This window comes from Pristiophorus japonicus, chromosome 6 (genome assembly GCF_044704955.1).
Source record: "Pristiophorus japonicus isolate sPriJap1 chromosome 6, sPriJap1.hap1, whole genome shotgun sequence".
Classification (NCBI taxonomy): domain Eukaryota; kingdom Metazoa; phylum Chordata; class Chondrichthyes; family Pristiophoridae; genus Pristiophorus; species Pristiophorus japonicus.
The window spans coordinates 80,433,367-80,455,536 of NC_091982.1; the positions used below are offsets into that span (position 1 = coordinate 80,433,367).

The 22,170-nt window shown below is 42.6% G+C and overlaps 2 protein-coding genes and 3 non-coding genes across 7 annotated transcripts in view; 4 read left to right on the top strand and 1 right to left on the bottom strand.

Moving 5' to 3' along the window:
• Window positions 1–407: 407 nt before the first annotated feature.
• Window positions 408–17,261, top strand: dkc1 (dyskeratosis congenita 1, dyskerin). The gene is made up of 16 exons (XM_070882984.1): window positions 408–493; window positions 3,452–3,504; window positions 4,124–4,210; window positions 6,694–6,785; window positions 6,970–7,154; window positions 7,555–7,619; window positions 8,564–8,690; window positions 9,594–9,724; window positions 10,006–10,149; window positions 10,871–10,991; window positions 11,273–11,391; window positions 11,972–12,075; window positions 13,075–13,126; window positions 13,804–13,947; window positions 14,286–14,402; window positions 16,048–17,261. The coding sequence occupies exons 1-16, from the start codon at window positions 478–480 to the stop codon at window positions 16,105–16,107; spliced, it is 1,617 nt and encodes a 538-aa protein (XP_070739085.1). The 5' UTR covers window positions 408–477; the 3' UTR covers window positions 16,108–17,261.
• Window positions 8,031–8,268, top strand: LOC139266487 (small nucleolar RNA SNORD17). Its single transcript, XR_011593731.1, has one exon. It is a non-coding gene; the product is annotated as a small nucleolar RNA SNORD17 (small nucleolar RNA).
• On the top strand, window positions 9,348–9,423 carry LOC139266476 (small nucleolar RNA SNORD83). Its single transcript, XR_011593720.1, has one exon. It is a non-coding gene; the product is annotated as a small nucleolar RNA SNORD83 (small nucleolar RNA).
• LOC139266484 (small nucleolar RNA SNORA36 family) lies at window positions 9,805–9,939 on the top strand. Its single transcript, XR_011593728.1, has one exon. It is a non-coding gene; the product is annotated as a small nucleolar RNA SNORA36 family (small nucleolar RNA).
• An 885-nt stretch (window positions 17,262–18,146) lies between the features above and the next one.
• The window catches only part of mpp1 (MAGUK p55 scaffold protein 1), a 78,735-nt gene continuing 74,711 nt past the window's right edge, over window positions 18,147–22,170 (bottom strand). For all 3 annotated transcript variants that reach the window (XM_070882985.1, XM_070882987.1, XM_070882986.1), the window contains exon 12: window positions 18,147–19,649. In XM_070882985.1, the coding sequence (XP_070739086.1) occupies window positions 19,473–19,649 (177 nt within the window). In that variant the 3' untranslated portion in view covers window positions 18,147–19,472. The remainder of the gene's footprint in view (window positions 19,650–22,170) is intronic.

The following is a 22,170-nucleotide window of genomic DNA, read 5'->3' on the forward strand; positions in this document are numbered from 1 at the left end:
GTGCAATGAGAGTTGGCAAACCGAGCTAACGGAGAGACGACAACTGGGTGCAGGTTTCCCAGTAATGTGAGTTGAAACCACATTCTAATTTGATTTCAGTAACTGTAAACGTTTTTATTTGTTAATTTGTCGGTTGTGGGGCACTTAGTTTATAGTTTTACTAAAATAGTTGTGAGGTGACGACTTTTCCAGCCTGTCCGGCCTCCAGCTGACCACAAAAATTCCAAATCAATCAATCCCAGTCACGTGGCAGCAGTGCGCGATCCAGGCGTGATTGGCAGGGGAGTTGGCCAATCATCTTCGGGAATAAGTAATATATGCAGCTTAGTCAGCCGGCGCGTGAACAAGCAATGGGTATGCGCCGCCGCGCTGTGATTGGTAGGTGTGGGGTGGTGCAGTGCATTGTGGGATCGGGCGCTGCACTAGACCTGCGCGGATCGGGGCCGCGCTCGTTCATTTGGCGAGAAGAGCAAGAAGATGGCGGATGGTGATGGTAAGAGGCGAGCATAGCCGAGCCCAATGCGGGGGGCGAACTTGCAACAGTGCAAGGGTGCGGGAGCCGGGGTGCAGCCGGTAGCTCGGCAGCGGTGGGTGGCACAGCGCTTGCAGCCCGGGAATCTAAACAGCAGTGTGGGCGGCGCAGGCCGCGGATTGCGGGCCTGTGGTTGCCGCGGGATTTGCAGGTCCTGTTCTCCACCCCACACACCGTGTCTCTGTTTCTGATCGGATCTCAGCGGGCTCCTGCCCGCTGACGTGCGTTGCCTGGGCTCTCAGCGATCTCTGGGTGGCGCACGAGGCCGAGGCCTGGTGGCGAGCACGTGGCGGGCACCGCGTGGCGGCGGACCCACAGGATGGGCCTGGATTTTATTGCTTCGCTGCTCCCGCCTCTCCCCACACCATAACTGCAGCATGCATTTCAAACTGTAAACTTAACTTGCGTCTTGTAACTGCCAGATTGCCGTTATACCTTGTACTCGCGTCTTTACAAGATTGTATGGTATAAGAGTTGGTACTATGGTTTCAGACTATATAACTGCTGTATCAGCACTAGGTTTCGTGTAGACTTTCCCGTGCTGCAGTGAATTCGGTTTTGTAGCAAGACTTTGGGGGCATTACCTGTCTACATGAGCATACGCTTATACTAGAAGTTGAGAATTTATTTCATTTTAAACTCTGGTCAGTGGACAATGTATACCGTTGGCCAAGAGCCTTGATTTGGCTGGCTTTCGTTTAAATGGTCACCCGCCACAGTACAACTGAAAAAATACACGTATATGACTGATAAGGTATTTTCTTTAGGGTTCGATTGTCTGGGAAAGTTAAAAGTGTGTATGAGTTTTTAAAAAAAATTATGCTTTATTGTCAGACAGAGATTAATATTAGATTGGAGAAATGCTGGGATTTCAACTTAATGAGCGTTTCTGATCGCTTAGAGGGTCAATGCATTACTTGGTAATAGTTGAGGGTTACAATCCAGCAACAACGACGTGCACTTGGTCATTCATTCATAAACAGTCCCTCGAAATGAGGATGACTTGCTACCACGCCAGAAAAAGGATGAGTTCACAGGTGTTTCGAATGAAGGACCCGAACTACATCATGAAGGGTGGAAAATGCCTCTGCGTGGATTTTTTTTAATGTGTGATGGTCGTTGCACACCAGCCACCACATGGGCTTGACAGAGCTAGGTCTTGGTCCAGTGGCAAGGATTACCCAAGGTGACTGAGACCAGCTCTACTGCACGGATCTAGTGCGCACACATATCGCAGTGCTTCCCTACATTACAACTGTGATTACACTTCAAAAGTACTTCATTGGCTGTAAAGCACTTTAGGACGCCTTGAGGTCATGAAAAGTGCTGCAGACATCCACATTTTTTCTTTGCAGCTGGGCTGCCAGTTCCTGTGGAATTTTTTGAGGATAGAAATTATCCTTTTTCAGTAACACCCTAGCAAGCATTGCTGAAAATGGACAATTTCTCCCTTCAGAAAAAATAATTTTCTTCCTTTATTCATAATTGCCAATATGCGCACTAATCACAGCATGGAAATAGTGGAACGTTCAGGCACCAAATCACATACTGCCCGCCGCTCCTTGGTGATCCAACCTGCCATTCAAACACAAAATTGAATGCAGACTTTTTAAAAAATTAAGTTTTGGTCAGATTTGTGTTATCAACATTTGTGTTGCGAAGATACCATCACCCCCACCCCAACAACTGCCAAAGAAACCCCTTTGGCTTGGGCAGAATTCCAACTAGCTGCACTCGCTTTGTCAGCCACCCATTCAGATGCAAGTTTGAACAGTAGGTATCAAAAGGCTATTTGGCTGCTAAAAGCGTCACGACCGAGTTTGATCTTGTCCTCACCTGGTAAGGTAACCACACACGTTTACCAGCAAGGGAGATTAAACAGTAATCAGGAGTGGAAACTCTGGCTGTTTCTTCCCCTCACTCAAACCTGGGTACTTCCTGGACTAAATGACCCAGTTCCACACTGGGCTCACCAACCAAGGCATCAGGAGTGCTCTAGAATAAATACCGTTAGCATAAAATCCAGTGTTGCTCTTTATCACCAGAGCAGAAAAAAAATTGGCAACCCACAGGATAATAATTACCAAGATAACATTTTTATGTCACATATTAAGCAACTTCAGGTCTTATCTAGAAGAATGAGTATTAATAAATTTAAAAGTGCAACAATGAGGCATTCATCTGACATTTTAAAATCAAGATAGAAACATAGAAAATAGGTGCAGGAGCAGGCCATTCAGCCCTTCTAGCCTGCACCGCCATTCAACGAGTTCATGGCTGAACATGAAACTTCAGTACCCACTTCCTGCTTTCACGCCATACCCCTTGATCTTTGATAGAATTCAGACAAAGTTTAATGTTTAGATATGAACTTCTCAGCAACTACCTGTTTTCTCCTGAGGCTTTTCAAGGAATGATGGGATTGAATTTATTTCTCTCTGTTCAAACTCTCCTCCACATGACCCCCCCCCCCCAGTAGATGTCCATTTTGATAGCATAATTCAGTGACATAGAAAGGGTTTCCCAGACCTCCATAAGGTTGTGCGTGAGATGGAAATATTTAATGGACTGAGGCTTGAGTCTGTAGTTAAAGCCCTGTATACACCTGTCTCTAACTGCAGACATGGTGCTCCTGTACACACATTTCCCTACCTGTATGCAGGTCTCATTTCATTGGTTGGTGAGTTGGAAACCAGGGAGATAAATTTAATATCATCACCAAAAGAAAGGAGCAGTTAGGAGATTTAAAAAAAATAACACTGAGGGTTGTTAGGGCATGTAATACGCTACAGGAAACATGGGTGCAGAGAATCCACTTGGTACAGCACCGTTTACTTTCATGAAATCTCCCAAAAGTAGAGGTTCATTCAGAAAGGCAAAGGAGAAATTGTCCTAACAAACTTTATTTGCCTCTTGCAGCATCTGCTAAGAAACAAAAAAAGCCTAGGAAGAAAACGGGGGAAGGTATTGGGGTATGTATTTAACCCATTTTTTGGTCTGTTCTGAACTACATATGAATTCACACTACTGCTGAATTTTCTTGAGAAGCAGATGTTTCATGCCTGTTTTGTTTGTAAATTTATTTACAAAATTATTAATGGCAAAATGGGATTTTTGCTGATATTTGATTTTAACCTTGTATTGCTGGTAACAGCATACAAGAGTGTAATATCCAAGGCGCCACACGCTAGTTCTCAATGGACAAGGTACTGGTTCAAGAGTCCAGATGCACTGGCTGCAGGGACTCCATATTTAATTACAAACATCTTTGCCATTGTAACGGTTGATCATCCACTTAATACTGATGAGAAATCATGTCATCTGTTTTGTTTTGCTTATTAACTTATGCTTCGATGGGTGAAAATGTCTGTAGAAGTGATACCAAATCCCCATAGCAAAGATCAAAAAACCAGGACCTGTCTGGGGTTGTGGGTTTGAGACAGCTGTTGGCCTTTGAGAGTGGGTCAGGGTTTTTGGCTGTAGTCTTCTTTGAAGAACTACTTAGTGGGCAGAGTGTAGTGTATTTACACATTGTGTTCTGCAAAATTGCAAATAGGATTTGAAAGACAATGTTCTCTCTTGTACTTCCAGAACATCCAGCAGACGACAGACTTTCTGATTGAACCAGAGTCAAAGACAGCAAAATTAGAGACATCTCACTGGCCCTTGTTGCTGAAGGTAATCTCATTCAAAAGTATGGTTATGATCTAAATGTCAAGTTGCAGATTGTCAAGCTCACTCCAGATTTGAGCACATAGTCTTGTACTTGAATGGAGTACTGAAGGAATGCTGCACTGTCAGGTGTTCAGAGAGCTAACCCAACTCTGCCTGCTCAAATGTCCCATGTCACTAATTGAAGAGCAGTGCAGTTCTCCAGGTGTCCTGGCTAACATTTAGCCTTGTAACACCACCAGGACCTTTGCTTCTGAAGGCCCCCTCTCATTTTCTAAAACATTCCACAGACTACGTGCAACACAAAACAATGGCAATAACTTGTATTTATATAGCACCTTCAACATGGTAAAATGCCCCCAGATGCTTCACCAGGTGTTATCAAACAAAATTTGACACCGAGCCACATAAGGAGATATTGGGGCGGATGACGGTGGATTTTATTTAAGCTGTGCCTTGAAGGATGAAAAAGAGGTTTTGGGAGGGAATTCCAGAGGTTGAGGGGCTGGCAGTTGAAGACACGGCTGCCAGTGGTAGTGATTAAAATTAGGGATGCTTGGGAGGCTAGAATTGCAGGGGTGCAGATATCTCGAAGGGCTGGAGGAGATTAGAGAGATGGGGAAGGGCGAGGCCAGGGAGGGATTTGAAAACTTGAGCAATTAAACGCAATGGCCTTTGCTGCAAGCTTTGCGCAAAGATCTCGCGATCTCTGGTGAGAGTTTCGGGTTTTCCTATGCGTAATTGAAATTAATGCTAATTGGGATTCCTAGCAGAGCTGCTGTGACATCAAGCTCTCTAAGCAGCCAACCAAGAGGCAAAATTCTCAGACAGTGAACCAGGAAATGGGTAAGCTCCTTTTGTATCTAACCATTTTAAAAAGGTTGGGGAAAGGGCAAACCTGAATTAATCAATGTTTTAATTTGGATTAAAATAGATAAATTTGGCACTCAACAAAATTTAAAATAATTTTGCAGATCCATAACCTTTTCTTAGCAATCATCATAGGCGCTCCCTCGTATAGAGGATGTCTTGCTTCCACTCCAAAAAGGGACGAGTTCACAGGTGTTTCAATGAAGGACCTAATATTCCAGGTCCCAAACTACATCCTGAAGATTGGAAGATGCCTGTACGTGGATTTTTTTAACATGTGGGCTTGACAGCTAAGTTTTGATCCAGTTGCAAGGATTAACCAAGACAACTGGAGACCAGCTCTGCTGCACGAACCTGGTATGCACACAATCACAGTGCTGCCCCTGGGCCCTCGCCTCTTCTGGCCCCAAACTCGCGCCTCTCCTGGGCTCTGATCGTGTCGCTCCCTGATCACTTGCCGCTACTGCTGTACCTGCCCACGCTCCAATCAGCGACCTGGACCTTGATGATGTCCAATCCAGTCGCCGTCCTGCACCAGCCTGCGCTGTACCTTGCAGTGATATGCTGCTCCAGGTCGCCGCTCCTTTTATGGCCCTGACCTGCCGTTGATGCTCTCTCGCAGGTCAGAGCAGTCAATAATGCTGTTAAAACCACAATTACACCTAGAGTCTAACTTTGTGGGGTTTTTAACAGCATAATTACTGCAGAAGATTTGGTCAATTTCCATGATTTGAGACGTTACACTGATTGCCAGATCTGATGGGGTGGGGGGCACAGCCCTGCCTGTGGAGTATCAGTAAATGACAGGTGACAACTTGAGGATTTCTGCATGCGCTAAATCCTGAAGTTGCGGTCCGTTTCAAAGGCGAAATGGCGGCGAATACTGCTATTTCGACATTTGGGACTGCAAATTCCGGGCCATAAAATGTAGGGATTAACGACGTTTGGGGTTAGGGATTGACATTAGTGTTTCGTTTAGGATTTTACAGTTTCTGGCAGTGTTCCCATGAAACTGCATGGCCGTACAGTTATCTAGAAGATTCTGCACAGGCCACACTCCATCTTTCACATTGTAGATTCCGTGTGTGCGCAAAAATCTGAATGGTCTGAACTTTGGGGGAGGCATTGTCTCTTACCCGTCACAAATTTCTCCATCATTTATAGATGCTCCTTAAGAGTTCCCTGCATGCACTTGCTGTTGCTCCCAGAGTTTGGCGCTTACCTGCTTTCTGGCCACGGCGGACCCGGGAGCCCTTCCCTGCTCCCTCCAGACGATTTGCCAGCGAGCACTGCCCACACATGCTCAGGTCACACTGCCCGTGCGCTCCAGATCAACTGGTGGGCCAAGCAGGTACTCGAACCAATCGGATTGTGAGAGGAGTGGGGTGTTGTGTAGAATTTGGTTGTTTTTGTCAAACCCTTTAAAACCTTCTCCAGTTGAGAACTCTGATTTATATGATTGCTGAGTGTGGGACCTTTCTGTATGCAAATTAACTGCAGTTTTTACCTACACAATAATGGTGATTTATTGCACGTAGAATGCTCCGATTTAGCCTGGGAGCACAATCGGTGCTTAAAAAATACAAGTTCTTCTCTTGAACCCAATCTTTGTATTGCAGAATTTTGACAAACTCAATGTACGGACTGCACATTACACGCCCCTTCCAAGTGGCTGCTCCCCTCTCAAGAGGGAAATTGCTGACTATGTACGGTAAGTTCATAACTCAACACGAAAGATAGCTGAGGCCTAGTATGCATCTGAGCTGTCTTGTCTGTACCTGACGTTTATCGTGGGGAGGGAGCAGAAAAGGTTACATTTTTCCCCAGAAATAAAATTTTAGATGCTTTAATTGGCTATTGTAAGGCCTACTGATATCAGGAGTGTGTCTTGGCAGGTCTGGATTCATTAACCTCGATAAGCCAGCAAACCCATCCTCACATGAAGTGGTGGCATGGATACGCAGGATTCTGCGGGTAGAAAAGACCGGTCACAGTGGAACGCTGGATCCTAAAGTAACAGGGTGTCTTATTGTGTGTATAGAGCGGGCAACACGATTAGTCAAATCACAGCAGAGTGCTGGTAAGTGATTTTCTTTGTCCATCTCGGTCTATATGCAGCACGTTACAGCTGCATTTAGTAGAATCCCAAGTTATATTGCATTAAGTTTAAACTATATGGAGGATTACTCATTTCTCCATTTGTTTCTATAATGTAGAAAACTGAAACTAATAATCTGAAGCTTCAGCTCTCAAAGTAGGAAGTGTAGTAACATTCTTGGGTTTGCCTTTCACTGGGATTTAAATGACTTTGGGTGCAATGTGGGTATTTTTAACTAATAGGCATTAGTGATCCCTCAGTGGGTTTGGGGTGTCCAAGCATTGTATGTAGAGGGGATTTATTTGAAGCCTCTCAATGTCACAATCTGTGATACAGTAACTGGCGTGGCCTGTCCTGACGACTCTTCTGCTGTTAATTGTAGGCAAAGAGTACGTGGGAATTGTTCGGCTGCACAATGCTATTGAAAGTGAGCTTCAGCTTATCCGGGTAAGTAAGCCTGTTTCGCTTTGTCCTATTAAGGGTTCATTCCCAGTTAGAAATCTCAGAATGGTTTGAGATTCCAGAGGGCTCTAGAATCAAAATGACATTTGGGAGTTGGAGCTGAGAGGCTTCCTATTCACTGATTCTACAGAGTGCCCAAACTGGCGGGTAACACTGGATTTGGGGGGGGGGGGGGGGGGTGCAAAGTGTTCTTCGTGATCAGGGTGAATAAGTTTCAGCAAAGTTTCTAAATTACTTGAGGTTTGCGTTGCCTCTGCGCTTACCTGGAAATTCTGCAGTTGAAGATCTTCATGCAATCTGCGTGTCTATTGCAAGGTTGACTTGTTCTGTCACACTTGTCCCTAGTGTATATATTTACTGCTGTTTCTGTAAGTGGTTGGTGTCTTTACTTTGTACGTGAAATGATGAATAAGTTTATCCATTCGCCGAGTGACGCTAACCACTTGCTTCACAGCACACAGAGTCCTGTTTTAGGTTCTGAGTGAATTACATTCGTCTTGTGCCATGACTTATTGGCGTTCTGCTGAGAAGTTGTTGGTCCCTGATCGGGTGTATGTGGATTTGAGATGGTTTGGCAAAGTTGGGCCCCTTCTGGGATCCAACTTAACAAAGATGAGTGATGCTGTCTGATCACGTACATAAATAGTTATAATTAATCATTATTGTTGCCTATGTATAGGGAGATTTTTGGTAGAAATTTCCACAGTGTATGTGAAACACTGGATTGTATTTGTCCTTGCATCTGTCAAATTGATGATTCCAACAAGTACGTTGCGATTTTATTGGGGGAGGGAGGGGGTGGTTCTGTGGAAATTTCAAAAATAATTTCTACTTTGTGAATGACTAATTCACCAGTGAAAGTTTTAACTGAGGGTGGAGCTAGGTTTATATTCAACACTGCCTGTACTAAACACAAGTTCCGCACTCAGGGAATGGAGATGTTGACTGGAGCTTTATTCCAACGCCCTCCTCTGATTGCTGCTGTCAAGAGACAGTTGAGAGTCCGGACCATCTACGATAGTAAACTGATTGAGTATGATCCAGAGAGACGGTTAGGTGAGTGTTTTCTGTAACTTGCATTTGTATAGCACCTTTAGCGTAGTAAGACGTCCCAATGCACTTCACAGGAGGGTTATCAACACTGAGCCACATGAGCTATTAGGTCAGGTAACCAAAAGTTTGGTCAAAGAGGTAGGTTTTAAGGAGCATCTTGGGGAAGGGAGATGTTTATGGAGGAAATTCCAGAACTTGAAGGCACAGCTGCCAATGCTGAAGCGATTAAAATTGGTGATGTGCAAGAGGACAGAATTAGAGGAACGCAGAGATCTTGCAGGGAAGGGAGAGATTATGGGGCTGGAGGAGATTTTTAAAATCTTGGGTGTTGCTACATCGGGGCCAGTGTAGGTCAGCGAGCACAATGATGATGGGTGAATGGGACTTGGTGCCAGTTAGGGTACAGGTAGCAAGAGTTTATGGAGGGTGGAAGATGGGGTGGGTGGCTGGCCAGGAGAGCATTGGAATAGTCAAGTCTAGAGGTAAAGGCATGAATGAGGGTTTCTGTTATGGACAATGTAGCAACTGAATGGTGTGGAACTATGCACCTTTTAGATGAGGCAAGCGGAAGCTAATTAACTGCCTACAGATAGGTGGTGTATGGTTAGAAACATCCAGAGAAAGAGAATCTTGCAGAATAAACTGCCAAGCTGCTTTCTAGCCACATGATGTTGAATAGATGACATTAGCACACTGTGCCAAGATGACTTCTATCTATCACCCTTGACTGATGGCTGACACACTGGCTTGTTTAAAAGCTATGTCAACATAGGTTGTAAATATATTGTTTCATGTTCTATATGGCAAAATTGACTCTGGCGATTTGCCTTGCAATTTAGATTACCAGATTTAAAACTGCCTAAATGTGTACTGTAATGTTTAACTAATGTTTTTGTGACCGTGCAGGAATCTTTTGGGTGAATTGTGAAGCAGGGACATATATCCGAACACTGTGTGTACATCTTGGCCTGTTGCTTGGAGTTGGCGGTCAGATGCAGGAGCTAAGAAGGATACGATCTGGTGTGAATGGTGAAAAGGTAAGAATACCCCCCTCTCTAATCCTTTTGGGACGAGGCAGTACACAAGTCACCCGTGCCTCCTTTTATGTCCTGGTTTACCCCAAAGTGTTGAGTTCAGTACAGGTTGCTTTCCCCCTGTTCTGCCAATTAAACTTTGGAAAAGTGAAAAGCAAGGGGGTCATTGCACATGGTGGTAACACCTGTGTCCACCAGGAGACTCCTGGCTGACAGTTGTATTTGGAAATCTTTTTGTATACTTGTTGGTACCTTAAATGTTGAATGTTGCTTTGTAACTTTAGGATAACATGGTAACAATGCATGACGTGTTGGATGCACAGTGGCAGTATGACCACAACAAGGATGAGAGCTATCTGCGCCGTGTCATCTATCCTCTTGAGAAACTGATGGCAACCCACAAACGGATCGTTATGAAGGACAGTGCAGTGAGTAGAGAAAACACACTTAATGTGAAACAAGCTGAAGCTGTTGGAGATGGATAACTAACTGGATGGCAAAGACAACATCTTGGGGCGCTTCTAACTTGAAACAATACAATTGTGATGAAGGGTTTAAATCCAAAATGTTAAACCAAATTTTCTCTTTGCAATGCTCATGGACCAGATGTGTTTCTAAATGCTGGTTTATGTTTATGCCCACAATAATGTAGCTTTACTGAAACTGCTAATGGCAGAATGGAACATGTTGGGTAATGATTGCAACTCTTGCTTTGATTGGGGTGCTGGACTGCAATGGCAGCCAATGTTCCCTTTAAGCTGTGCAGCGTTCTGGAGCTCCCGCGCAGCTGACCCATTGCTTTTTAAATGGGAAAAACCACACGTGCATAGTATTTTGAATGGGCCATGCACCCAAAAAAAAATTAACGGAAGCATTGGTGGGAACCCTAAATTAATGCACCATTGTTCTCTGCTAAGATGGACCAGTAAATCTGATAGTACTTCACACCAACTAAAATAGTTTAAAGAAACTTGACCCTGTTTATTTTTAATGTGTACCTCATTTCTGTGTCCCATCTTAAGTGCTGCCAATTCTTTGAGACATCTGAAGAGGCCAATAAGCTTCTGAGGCTGTCTCAAAGTCTGAGTCATGCTGAGTTTCTTGCCTCTAATCCGGGCTGTCTCATTAAATGATTTGTTCTGTTGTTAGGTAAATGCTATCTGCTATGGTGCTAAGATCATGCTCCCAGGTCTGCTTCGTTACGAAGATGGGATTGAGGTGAACCAGGAGATTGTTATCATCACAACAAAGGGAGAAGCAATCTGCATCGGTAATAAAACCTGGAATTAAATGTTATGATTTGTGAGATCATTTGGAAATCATTATGTTTTGTGTAGTCCATTTAATGTATTTAGTACTTATAACTTGGATAGTTGTTGTTCTATTTATCTATGTGTTCAGTATGTTCCTTTCAAATTTTCATTTTGGACATGGGTCTGTATGGTTGGCTACGGGCAGAAAAATACTACCATGTATTTTCTAAATGTTCCTGTTAAAAGGGATATTTGTAAAACTCGTGTTGCATTTTGTATGCTTTGCTTGTGGTGGCAGGTGTTGCATTAATGACGACAGCAGTGATATCGACATGTGACCATGGTGTTATGGCAAAGATTAAGCGGGTCATCATGGAGCGGGACACATACCCACGCAAGTGGGGTTTGGGACCAAAGGTAAGCCAAGATTATTTGCATGATGGTCTAGCCACATGATGATCAATAGTTAACGCTTAGATAAAAGTCATCTTTGCATAATATGCTATCACCCTTGATTGATGGCTAGTCCAGCTGGCTTGGTTCAGATGTAAAATATCTGATTTGCTGTGATTTCTGAGAAGATTGGCCAACTGATCATTCACTTAAAAGTTGTGCAGAGATAGCAACACAGATGCATTAAAAGGCAGAAAAGGGGCTCTTGCTTTTTTGAAATATGAATGACGGTCTGCATGTACAGTAGACGCTGTATGCATTTTAATTGATCGGCTAAAACTGCAGACTGTCTAATTACAGAAAAGGGAAGAGGCAATGCAAAAGTTCCTGATTCTCAGGAAGTACCATATTTTTAATTCTCAAGAGTGTTGGAGGCTGGTGCCCTCCTTTCTGAGGGTTTGGGTTTAATGGGGAGAATGCTAGAGATTTAGATCAGTGGCCAATGGTTAGTTTTGAATCTCTGGTTAAGTTCCATTGTAGTTAGTGTTGTATGTAAAATATTTGCTGTAAACACATTTTTTTTATTTCTGCTTTTATTTTAAAGGCAAGTAAGAAGAAAATGATGATTAAGCAGGGTTTGCTAGATAAACATGGCAAACCAAACGGAAATACTCCTGAAGCGTGGAGAAAGGACTATGTAGATTTTACGTAAGGAAGTGTTTTTCAGTTGAGCGCTTTGTATTGGGAGAATTTCTGGCCTAACTTTGAGTTCAATTCTCAATTCATTCTGTATATTTGTTAGTATATATTGTGGCTATGCCACTAGATGGTGCACTTGTCTTACTACAGTATAATGACCTATATTATCATTGTGCCACTAGGTGGTGCACTCTACTCACTAATGTATAGTGACCCATATTGTGTATTTGATCCTGCCTTTAAACAAGTCTATTACAGACTACATAAAAATGACAGACTGGTGAGCTGTCTAGCACACCGTGTTGCAGTTCTAATGTCCACCTATTTCTGGGTGACGGCAATATGATGTAATGGAGGAAGCATGGCAGCCAATTTGTGCACACCAGGCTCCCATATACAGCAGAGTGATGACATAAAAATTTGTTTGTGATCTTGATCGAGGGATAAATATTGGCCACGGCAGCGGGGAGAACTCCCCTGCTCTCTTAGGGAATAGTGCCATGGGATCTTTTACGACTGAGAGGGCAAGCGGGGTTGCGGTTTAACATCTCCAACAGTGCAGCAGTACTACACTGGAGAATCAGCTGAGATTTTGTGCTCGAGTCTGAGTGGAACTTGAATTCACAGCCTTCTAACTGAAGACGAGAGTGCTACCAACTGAGCCACGGCTGACGAGTTGTTGGACAGTGATAAATTGGTTTGCGATTATCTTGGAAGTCATACTGAGCTGTGTGATAGCAGACAGTTATCCCTTTCCAGCCTGGTGTGGCTTTAGAGGGAGTCAGTCTGCAAGAGGAAATGGAATTGCATCTTCATTTCAACCCAGTATGAGACTGTGTTGGATTCAGCATTTCCTAACATGTTCAGATGAGTGATGGCAATAGTGTGTGTGTATATTATGTAACTCATAAGTTAATGTGAAAGTGACCCATTTGGAGGAGGTAACAGACGTGCAAAAGTCAAATCAAGAATACATACTGAATCTTGCAAAAAATGTTTTCTTTTTAGTCCTGGAAGCGCAGCAGCACCTGTCAATGTGGCGCAAATCCAGTCAGTGAAGGTAAGTGCTAATATGTGGGTTGGGATTAGCTGTGATGGGTGACAATGTTCCAATGACTGTTGCAAGCTAATTGAGATATGCAAATCACCTGGAGTTAATTAATTCTGTTACTCATGTTAAAGTTCTTCAAAAATCAATTTTCTGCAGTGCTGTGATTAGCAATTTCCTCATTCCGAATCCTGTGGAAGAATTGTGTGGACGTATGTGATTAAAATCGAGGGGGTTACTGCTGAATCTAATTACTTATTGGCCACCAGAGAAAAACAAATAATGCCGTGGGACTTTTTACCCTGGAGTCATTTTACATCCCCTGAAGCTGTTGCCTCTACCAGGCCATTGCTAGCGATGGATGATTTCTATCTGCAAGTTGGTGCAGACTGATAGTGGGTGATTCACTTCAGGTGGAGGAGGACACCGTTCTCGGCTTTCCAATGATATTACATCTGAAATTGTAAATTCACTGGGATAGATGATCTGTCTTGCTTTGAAAACATTGGCCATCTTTACATGCTCCCAATCAAATGGGTACCCTGTGTATTTGAGACTGGGTAACTGTTGAATACATAATAGCATGTGAGTAGTTGGTGACCTTAGCCTGATGGGGTCTTCACTTTAATGGAGCCAGGTGTGATGACGCTGATTCCACTCATTGATATCATTTTGTATATGTTCTGCAGCGAAAAAGAGAGAGTGAAAGCGAGAGTGACGAGCCAGTAGTCCCATCCACCCCAGCAACACCAAAATCCGAGCCAGAGCAGAGTAAGAAAGACAAAAAGAAAAAGAAGAAAGAAAAGAAGCGAAAGTTACTACAGGATATTGAAGTAAGGGCCAGCAGAGAAGTAACAAATCAATTTTAATTCACTTTACAGATTCCTTCAACTATGTGGGAATGGATTAATTTGGTGAATTATTCTGGATTAAGTTGTGACTGATTTAACAAGAATTTTTTTTCAGACCATGTTGTAGTACTTGCAATGCTTTTGTTTCTTCAGTGCAGTGTGTATAATATGTTACAGAAAGTTGCTGGTTTCAGAGAGCTTTGTTTTCTGTAAATGCTCAAATTACCAAACTGGAGCTGTTTGGTGTTTTCTTCCTCCACTTGAAGGCATTGTTCACGTGTACTTCCAAGTTATGTTTACATGTCTTTAACTTTGTATAGGCGGAAAGCGATGGTCCGGAATCCACCCCGGTGACGCCCAAGTCCAATCCAGAACTGAGCAAGAAAGAGAAGAAGAAAAAGAAAAAAGAGATAGAAATGGGAGAATCTGGGACTGGGGTAAGTGCTTTTAGTGGCAATTAAAAAAATGTTAAAAAATCTCATGGGTTTGTTCAACTTTTATTGTTACAAAACAAATGAATAGGTTTTATCTTCCTGTCTGGCAATGTTCTATTATTCCTTTATGGAGAACAAACTGCAGCAGCTGGGATGTCATACTAGATGACCCAGGTGTGTACTTGAGTCACAAATAGGGTCTGCCTTTTACGAGAAAGTGTCCATTTGTTGCTCTCGTGGAGTTTTATTCTGAAGTGGGTCTATATTTGTTCAGTGTAAATACAGTGGTATCAAGCTGTCTTTCATGTAAATTGTGACAGCCGCACAAGACTTTGTCTGCAATTGGCAAATGCTTCCAATGACTCCTTGCTGCTAACTTATAAAGTTCTTACATAAGAAATAGGAGCAGGAGTAGGCCATACGGCCCCTCGAGCCTGCTCCGCCATTCAATAAGATCATGGCTGATCTGATCATGGATTCAGCTCCACTTCCCTGCCCGCTCCCCATAACCCCTTATCGTTTAAGACACTTGTCTATTTCTGTCTGAAATTTATTCAATGTCCCAGCTTCCACAGCTCTCTGAGGCAGCGAATTCCATAGATTCACAACCCTCCGAGAAGAAATGTCTCCTCATCTCAGTTTTAAATGGGCAGCCCCTTATTCTAAGATCATTCCCTCTAGTTCTAGTTTCCCCCATCAGTGGAAACATCCTCTCTGCATCCACCCTGTCAAGTCCCCTGATAATCTTGCATGTTTCGATAAGATCACCCCTCATTCTTCTGAATTCCAATGAGTAGAGGCCCAACCTACGCAAACCTTTCCTCATAAGTCAACCCCCTCATCCCCAGAATCAGCCTAGTGAACCTTCTCTGAATTGCCTCCTAAGCAAGTATATCCTTTTGTATATATGGAAACCAAAACTGCAGGCAGTATTCCAGGTGTGGCCTCACGAATACCCTGTATAGCTTGTAGTAAGACTTCCCTGCTTTTATACTCCATCCCCTTTGCAGTAAAGGCCAAGATTCCATTGGCCTTCCTGATCACTTGCTGTACTTGCATACTAACCTTTTGTTTCATGCACAAGTACCCCCAGGTCCTGCTGTACTGCAGTACTTGCAATCTTTCTCCATTTAAATAATAACTTGCTCTTAGATTTTTTTTCTGCCAAAGTGCATGACCTCATACTTTGCAACATTATACTCCCATCTGCCAAATTTTTGCCCACTCACTTAGCCTGTCTATGTCCTTTTGCAGATTTTTTGTCCTCCTCACACATTGGTTTTCCTCCCATCTTTGTATCGTCAGCAAACTTGGCTACATTACACTCAGTCCCTTCTTCCAAGTCGTTAATATAGATTGTAAATAGTTGGGGTCCCAGCACTGATCCCTGCGGCACCCCACGAGTTACTGATTGCCAACCCGAGAATGAAGAATTTATCAAGACTCTCTCTTTTCTGTTTGTTAGCCAATCATCTATCCATGTTAATATATTACCCCCAACCCCATGAACTTTTATCTTGTGATCATTTGGCTGTTCATTTGGAATAGGAGATGGAGGTGACTGGGTACTCTCGCTGTAGCAGTTAAATTGCTCAATAGTGTAACTGTTGCAGCTATTTTGTTTGCTAATGGCATTAATCATCCACAGGGCACTGAAAGCTCGAAAAAGAAGAAAAAGAAAAAGGAAAAAGCTGCAACTGGCGAGTAACGAAGCGGCTCAGAACTATTTGATTTTTCACAAACCTTCGGTGGCTGACGGAGGGAGGAATGTTCGATGCGGGACAGAATCTGATGAAAATGCACTGCCTTAATGATTTCCACCCCAATGATCAGAGACATTAAAGTTGTGCTGTGTTCGAATGGCCTGCACACTTATGTGCAACCTTAACTAGGTTCTTGCTCCCACTTTCTGTTCACTATCCTGTTGTAAGGGTAGTAGTCAAGGGATATTCATAAACTGATGCACTCATGTTCATAGCTAATGCTCTAGGGATGGTGCATTGCTCTGAAGTGGAAGGAATATTCAGGGGCAGAAGAGGACTAGCGTATGCTTTCAGCAGCTGTCAGTACTTCATCGTATAAAGAGTAGCTAGCATTGACTCATTACTGATGGGAGTATTTTGAGTAATGCCAATTCCTTTGTACAAGGGACACTTTTTCAATATTAATGGTGGTAGTGGTAATTGAATTGGTGCAGCACCTCTACATTGAATCTGGCATCTACCTAATGTTTGGTGTCAGGGAGTCTCGGGCTGTTACCAATGTTCCCCTTAATTTTAAAATTTGGGTGCTTGGCCCATTCAAAGTTTTGTGCACGTGCGACATTTCGCATTGCAAAAGTCGGACCCTCGGTGCGCACCGAAGCTTAGACGGAATGTTGGCTGTAACTGATCTGTGACTGCTTTGTTATAAAAGTTTTATACTTGGGTGAAGAATTAATGGTAAAATATGTCCATGTGGGTTGAATGACAAAATTGGCCTGGATTGAAACCACAGCTAAATCAGGTATACAAAAAGCAAGTTTTGCTTTCCTGGCTGTTTTGTTAATTCGTTGTCATTTGGTTTAAATGAGGTCTGACTTTTCATTGACGAATGCAACAGGCTGCTGCTGGCCCTTAACTGAGTTGGACATTTAACCAGAAGAGGCTGAACAATGAAGACTTTGTTTCTATCCATCTTGGCAAGAGTTCCCTATAATGGGATGAATTTGGAGGTTATTTCCAATATGAATATTTCAACTTTTTATATTGGTAATCTAGATTACCACAATAGTTAAGGTACATTGTAATGAGCGTAAATGCAGTTTTTTTTTTTATTCCAATAAACTTTTGCCTTTCCACATGTGCTGTGGTTTGGATTCAACCAGTTTCTGAGTCTAGTGCTATATATAATAGGCATGTCTGACTGTTGTAACAGACTTAAGTCATTTTTTTTTAAAAATGGCTTTCTACTTGCTGTTCTTGTGTATATATTTTTTGAAAAGTTTGCCCAAATTATCTCTTGCAGAAGAATATGGATGCAGAATATATAATTAGCAAGTTGATCACTGGTGCTGCATATTGGCTACATTTGAGTCGAGGTTTTTGGATAAAAATTTCATTTTTAAAAAATTTGATGGGTATACTTTTAACAGTGCTCTACATTTTTCTACCCAAGGCTGGTTCACAGCAGCAAATGACATGCAAGTAGACAGGCTGATTGTGAAACATCAGCAGCTCAAGTGCCTTTACTGGATGTCACTAAATCTGTTTTCATATTTTATAAATACATTTGGAAGGATCTCTTCCAGGTACAAAGTATTCCCATCTGCTTTTCCACTCTCAACCTTAATTCCATAGCCATATCAAGAGGCTTTACATTGGGCATTACTCTCCCTGCAACCCCAGAAAACTAGTCTTACCTTAGTTCAGGTCACAAGGCAGATTAAGTTGGATATGTAGCTGAGTATGCATCAGATATTGGGCTTGATGTCAACAATTTATTTAAATAAAAAAAAATACCAATTGTCTCCAGTCAAAAATAATATAACTCTAAAATTGCATCTGTGCTGTGGTGGTCCAATAAGCAACATTCCTGTTTATAATCCATCTCGTAGGCCTGTTGTACCAAGAGTCCAGTCTCCACAGTTGCTTGGACTAATGAATCAGCTCTACGTCCAAGATTGTGGTGTGATCCTGCAAGTATTTGAATATTCCAGGAACATGATTTGCTGTGTCACATCAAAAAAACTATAATTTACTCCAGTAATTCAGAGAGTACGTAAATGCCTTTATTCAAATAACTAGCATTTCCATCGGACCAGAAAATTACATAACTTGGCATTGTATGTTTTGCTATTGCAGTTAAATATTTAGCACCTAAAATCTTGCCTCAAAATTGAAGTTGAATAGAGAATTTGGAGCACTTAATACTTCATTCTCCTTACTAAGACATGAACCTCAGCTCTGTTGGTATGGTGAATGGGCAGACAAATGTTGGACATGGCCTTACAGGGAGGCCATGTCTGAATGTTAAATTCAACCTCGGATACTGTTCAAATGTGGTCTGATGGGCATGGTTCTGAATTTTGAGGGTAGCCCAATGACCTGTGCAAGTCCCACTGAACCTGCTGGTGAAATTGCGATGCTTAATTTTTCTCTACATTGTGCAAATGCTGCAATATTCAATTGAAATAGGACTGGGGGGGGGGGGTTGGGGTGTATTTAAGAGTAGAATTCCAGTTCCTCCAGTACTAAATGGAGTTAATGAAGCCAAGGTGAAGATGACAAGTCTGCAAATTCAGTGAAGGGGTATTAATAGAAGTGTGATTTATAACTTGCTATACTGTAGAAATCCATTATACCAGAGTTAATTTACAGGTGGCAAGTTTTGCATTGCAGTATCAGGGATGTTCAATTCATATGTGAAGCTCGATGGGGTGCATGACCCCTGTTCAGTGTTCCTGTATTTCTAAATGAATCTGTCTGTCTATATAGCCCATCCTATTGGTAATGCGAACAATCCTGTGATGCTTAATTTGGGATCAGTAGATTTCCATGCATTTGATTCATCGTTCATGTATGCCTATGTCTAGATATGGCGTGGTTTGTTTTTTGTTGCATTAAAATGGTTTCATGAGTTGACTACACAACAAGTGATAATTTCAACAACGCCATGTGGCATGGGGGATGCAAATTTACTAAAATACCATGCTATGTAGGTTACAGGGATAAATACAGGCAGATTGTGGTTGTAGAAGAGTAAGACAAATGAAGATTACATACTGAGCAACATAGCCAAAGTATTGAGGAAAGTAAAATACTGCAGATACTGGAAATCTGAAATAAAAACAATATGCTGGAAATACTCAAGTATTGAACTTGATTGTAAATATCCCATTAATAGATAGTCCTTGTTTTTTTTAAATATAAAACATGAGTGACAGCTGTGGAGAATGATGTACAGATGAAATAGACTCAAGCTGTTTTGGGGTTAAAAATGGCAGGCTCCAAACTTCATTCAGATTTGGGATTAAATGAATTCTTAAAAAGTACATGAATATTTTATTTGTTGTATTGATTTTGATACAGTTGACTAGTAGACCCATGAAACTGGTACCCATTGTGCTGTAGTGCATGCACTTTCAATTGCCTCCACCAGGTTTTGCACTGTATCTTCAAGTTTGTTGTTAACCAGTGTCAGGTCAAACCAGTGTCCATAGGTATGCTGTAGGATTTCTGACTCATTTTGTATCTTCTTGAGAGACTCGGCCTGAAAAAGAGAACATTGATTTGGCTTAAAGATATGTTCAGTGTAAAACTGAGCTGTACTGACCAAAAAAGGCCCCAGTCTATCATTTAATTGATCTCTGGGGTGTGACAATTGTCATCAGTTTTCCCCCTCTGATTATTTCCAGTGGTTCTGGTTCCGGTTGTGCATGCGCAGTACTAAATGGTGCGGCACACTTTCCTTAGCTCCATGCGGACAAGGTCAGGATTGAAGAGAGGGGGGTTAGGTAGAAAAGGAAGACTGGATCGAAGCGGTGGGGGAAGATCTGGAACTCTGGGTGGGAGGTCAGAAACTTGTTGGGGAGCACAGTGACAACTGGAGAGGGCAATGAGGATGATCCAGGTCTAAAGGAGATTTTGGTGGGGGGGAGAATGAGAGATGGATCATGTTCACCTGCCCTATGTTAGGCCTGGATCACGTTCTTCCACCCCACCCCTTTTACACCTGCACCAAGTTCTCCCCCTGCACGCCGCCATGGACGCAGCTTACAACCACTCTTTCGAGGGCGACTGGGGATGGGCAATAGATAAATTAATTTTAAAAAATGAGAAAGTATTCTGTGTTGATCCTACAAAATGCATAGCATTACATGTATGTTATTTGTTGGACTCAACTATTCCAATGTTCTGACCAGCCTCCCATCTTCCACTCTCAATGAACTTGAGCTCATCTGAAACTGCTGCACGTATCCTAATATGCAGCAAATCCATTCACCCATCACCTCTGTGCTTGTTGATCTACATTGGTCATAACCACACAGCTGTCTGGAGGTCCTGTGCAGGCCGTATACTGACCTTTGAATGGGTGATTTTACGCATGAGAGAAATTTTGAATGGGCCGTACAGCCCACTAAAGGGACCACGCAACCAAAAAACGGGGAACGTCCATTAACTCTGATTTTAAAATTCTCATCCTCATGTTAAAATTGCTCTATAGCCTCACCCCTTCCTATCTGAACTCGGCAGTGTGAGCACTCCTAACCTGGGAGGGTGAGCCCTCTCTGTTCTCAGAAAGCAGTAGTGTTAGCACTGTGAACTCAGTAGCCTTCCTGACGAGAATAATAAAGACTTTTAAGTTAATTTACTGTCCTGCTACACCTTTTGGTGCGGATAAGATTGAGCTTGGCCGTGATATCTTCCAGGGGATGTAATCAGCCATGATACTTATACAAAGTATCAGAGTTACCACCTTACGGAAAGGGTACTTATTAAGGACAGATCTTAATCCTAAGATGCGATGGTTCATTTTTGAGGTGCTGGGAAAATTTCCCCTTTTAGATAGCTTTAATTAAATATTTAAAATGCTGTGGTGTATTCCAATTTTAAAAAGGCCCATGTCAATATACCATATGGATTTTTCCATGTTAATTGTGTCCACACCTGGTGATGCCTGCCTACATTTCCAGCAGGATTTTTTCATTGGCTATAACTCTCCATGTGAGGTCTCTGCAACTGTAGGTGCTGAGCACTGCTTGAGAGCAGACATTTTACCTGTTTTTGTTGGCTTGGGCTCTGGGCTTTGTTTCTCCAAGTTAAGCTTAATTATTGAACTTTATTTTCTTAGTATCGATTATTTTTTCCTTCAGGCTTTCCTCTTCCCCACTCACTATAGTGGGGTTCCTGACGTTGGCCTCTTTCCTACCCCACCCATACCCCACTGCCGTGGTGCCATTTAAACTCTGGCGGCTCAAATTTCTATTTACATGTAAATCTAAGGCTCAATCCTGAGTCTGCTTTGGCCTCTTGCTCTGCCGAGCTCCACTATATCCCCGCCTGGTATTCAATATTCAGGAAGGATAGACAGAAAGGAAAAGGAGGTGGGATAGCGAGACTGGTTAAAGAGGAGATTAACGCAATAGTAAAGAAGGACATTAGCTTGGATGATGTGGAATCTATATGGGTAGAGCTGCGAAACACCAAAGGGCAGAAAACGTTAGTGGGAGTTGTGTACAGACCACCAAACAGTAGTAGTGAGGTTGGGGATCGCATCAAACAGGAAATTAGGGATGCATGTAATAATGGTACAGCAGTCAACATGGGTGACTGCAATCTACACATAGATTGGGCTAACCAAGCTGGTAGCAATACTGTGGAGGAGGATTTCCTGGAGTGTATTAAGGATGGTTTTCTAGACCAATATGTCGAGGAACCAACTAGAGAGCAGGCCATCCTATACTGGGTCTTGTGTAATGAGAGAGGATTAATTAGCAATCTTGTCGTGCGAGGCCCCTTGGGGAAGAGTGACCATAATATGGTAGAATTCTTCATTAAGATGGAGAGTGACACAGTTAATGCAGAGACTAGGATCCTGAACTTTAAAAAAGGTAACTTCGATGGTATGAGATGTGAATTGGCGATGATAGACTGGCGAGTGATACTTAAAGGGTTGACGGTAGATAGGCAATGGCAGACATTTAAAGATCACATGGATGAACTTCAACAATTGTACATCCCTGTCTGGCGTAAAAATCAAACGGGGAAGGTGGCTCAACTGTGGCTAACAA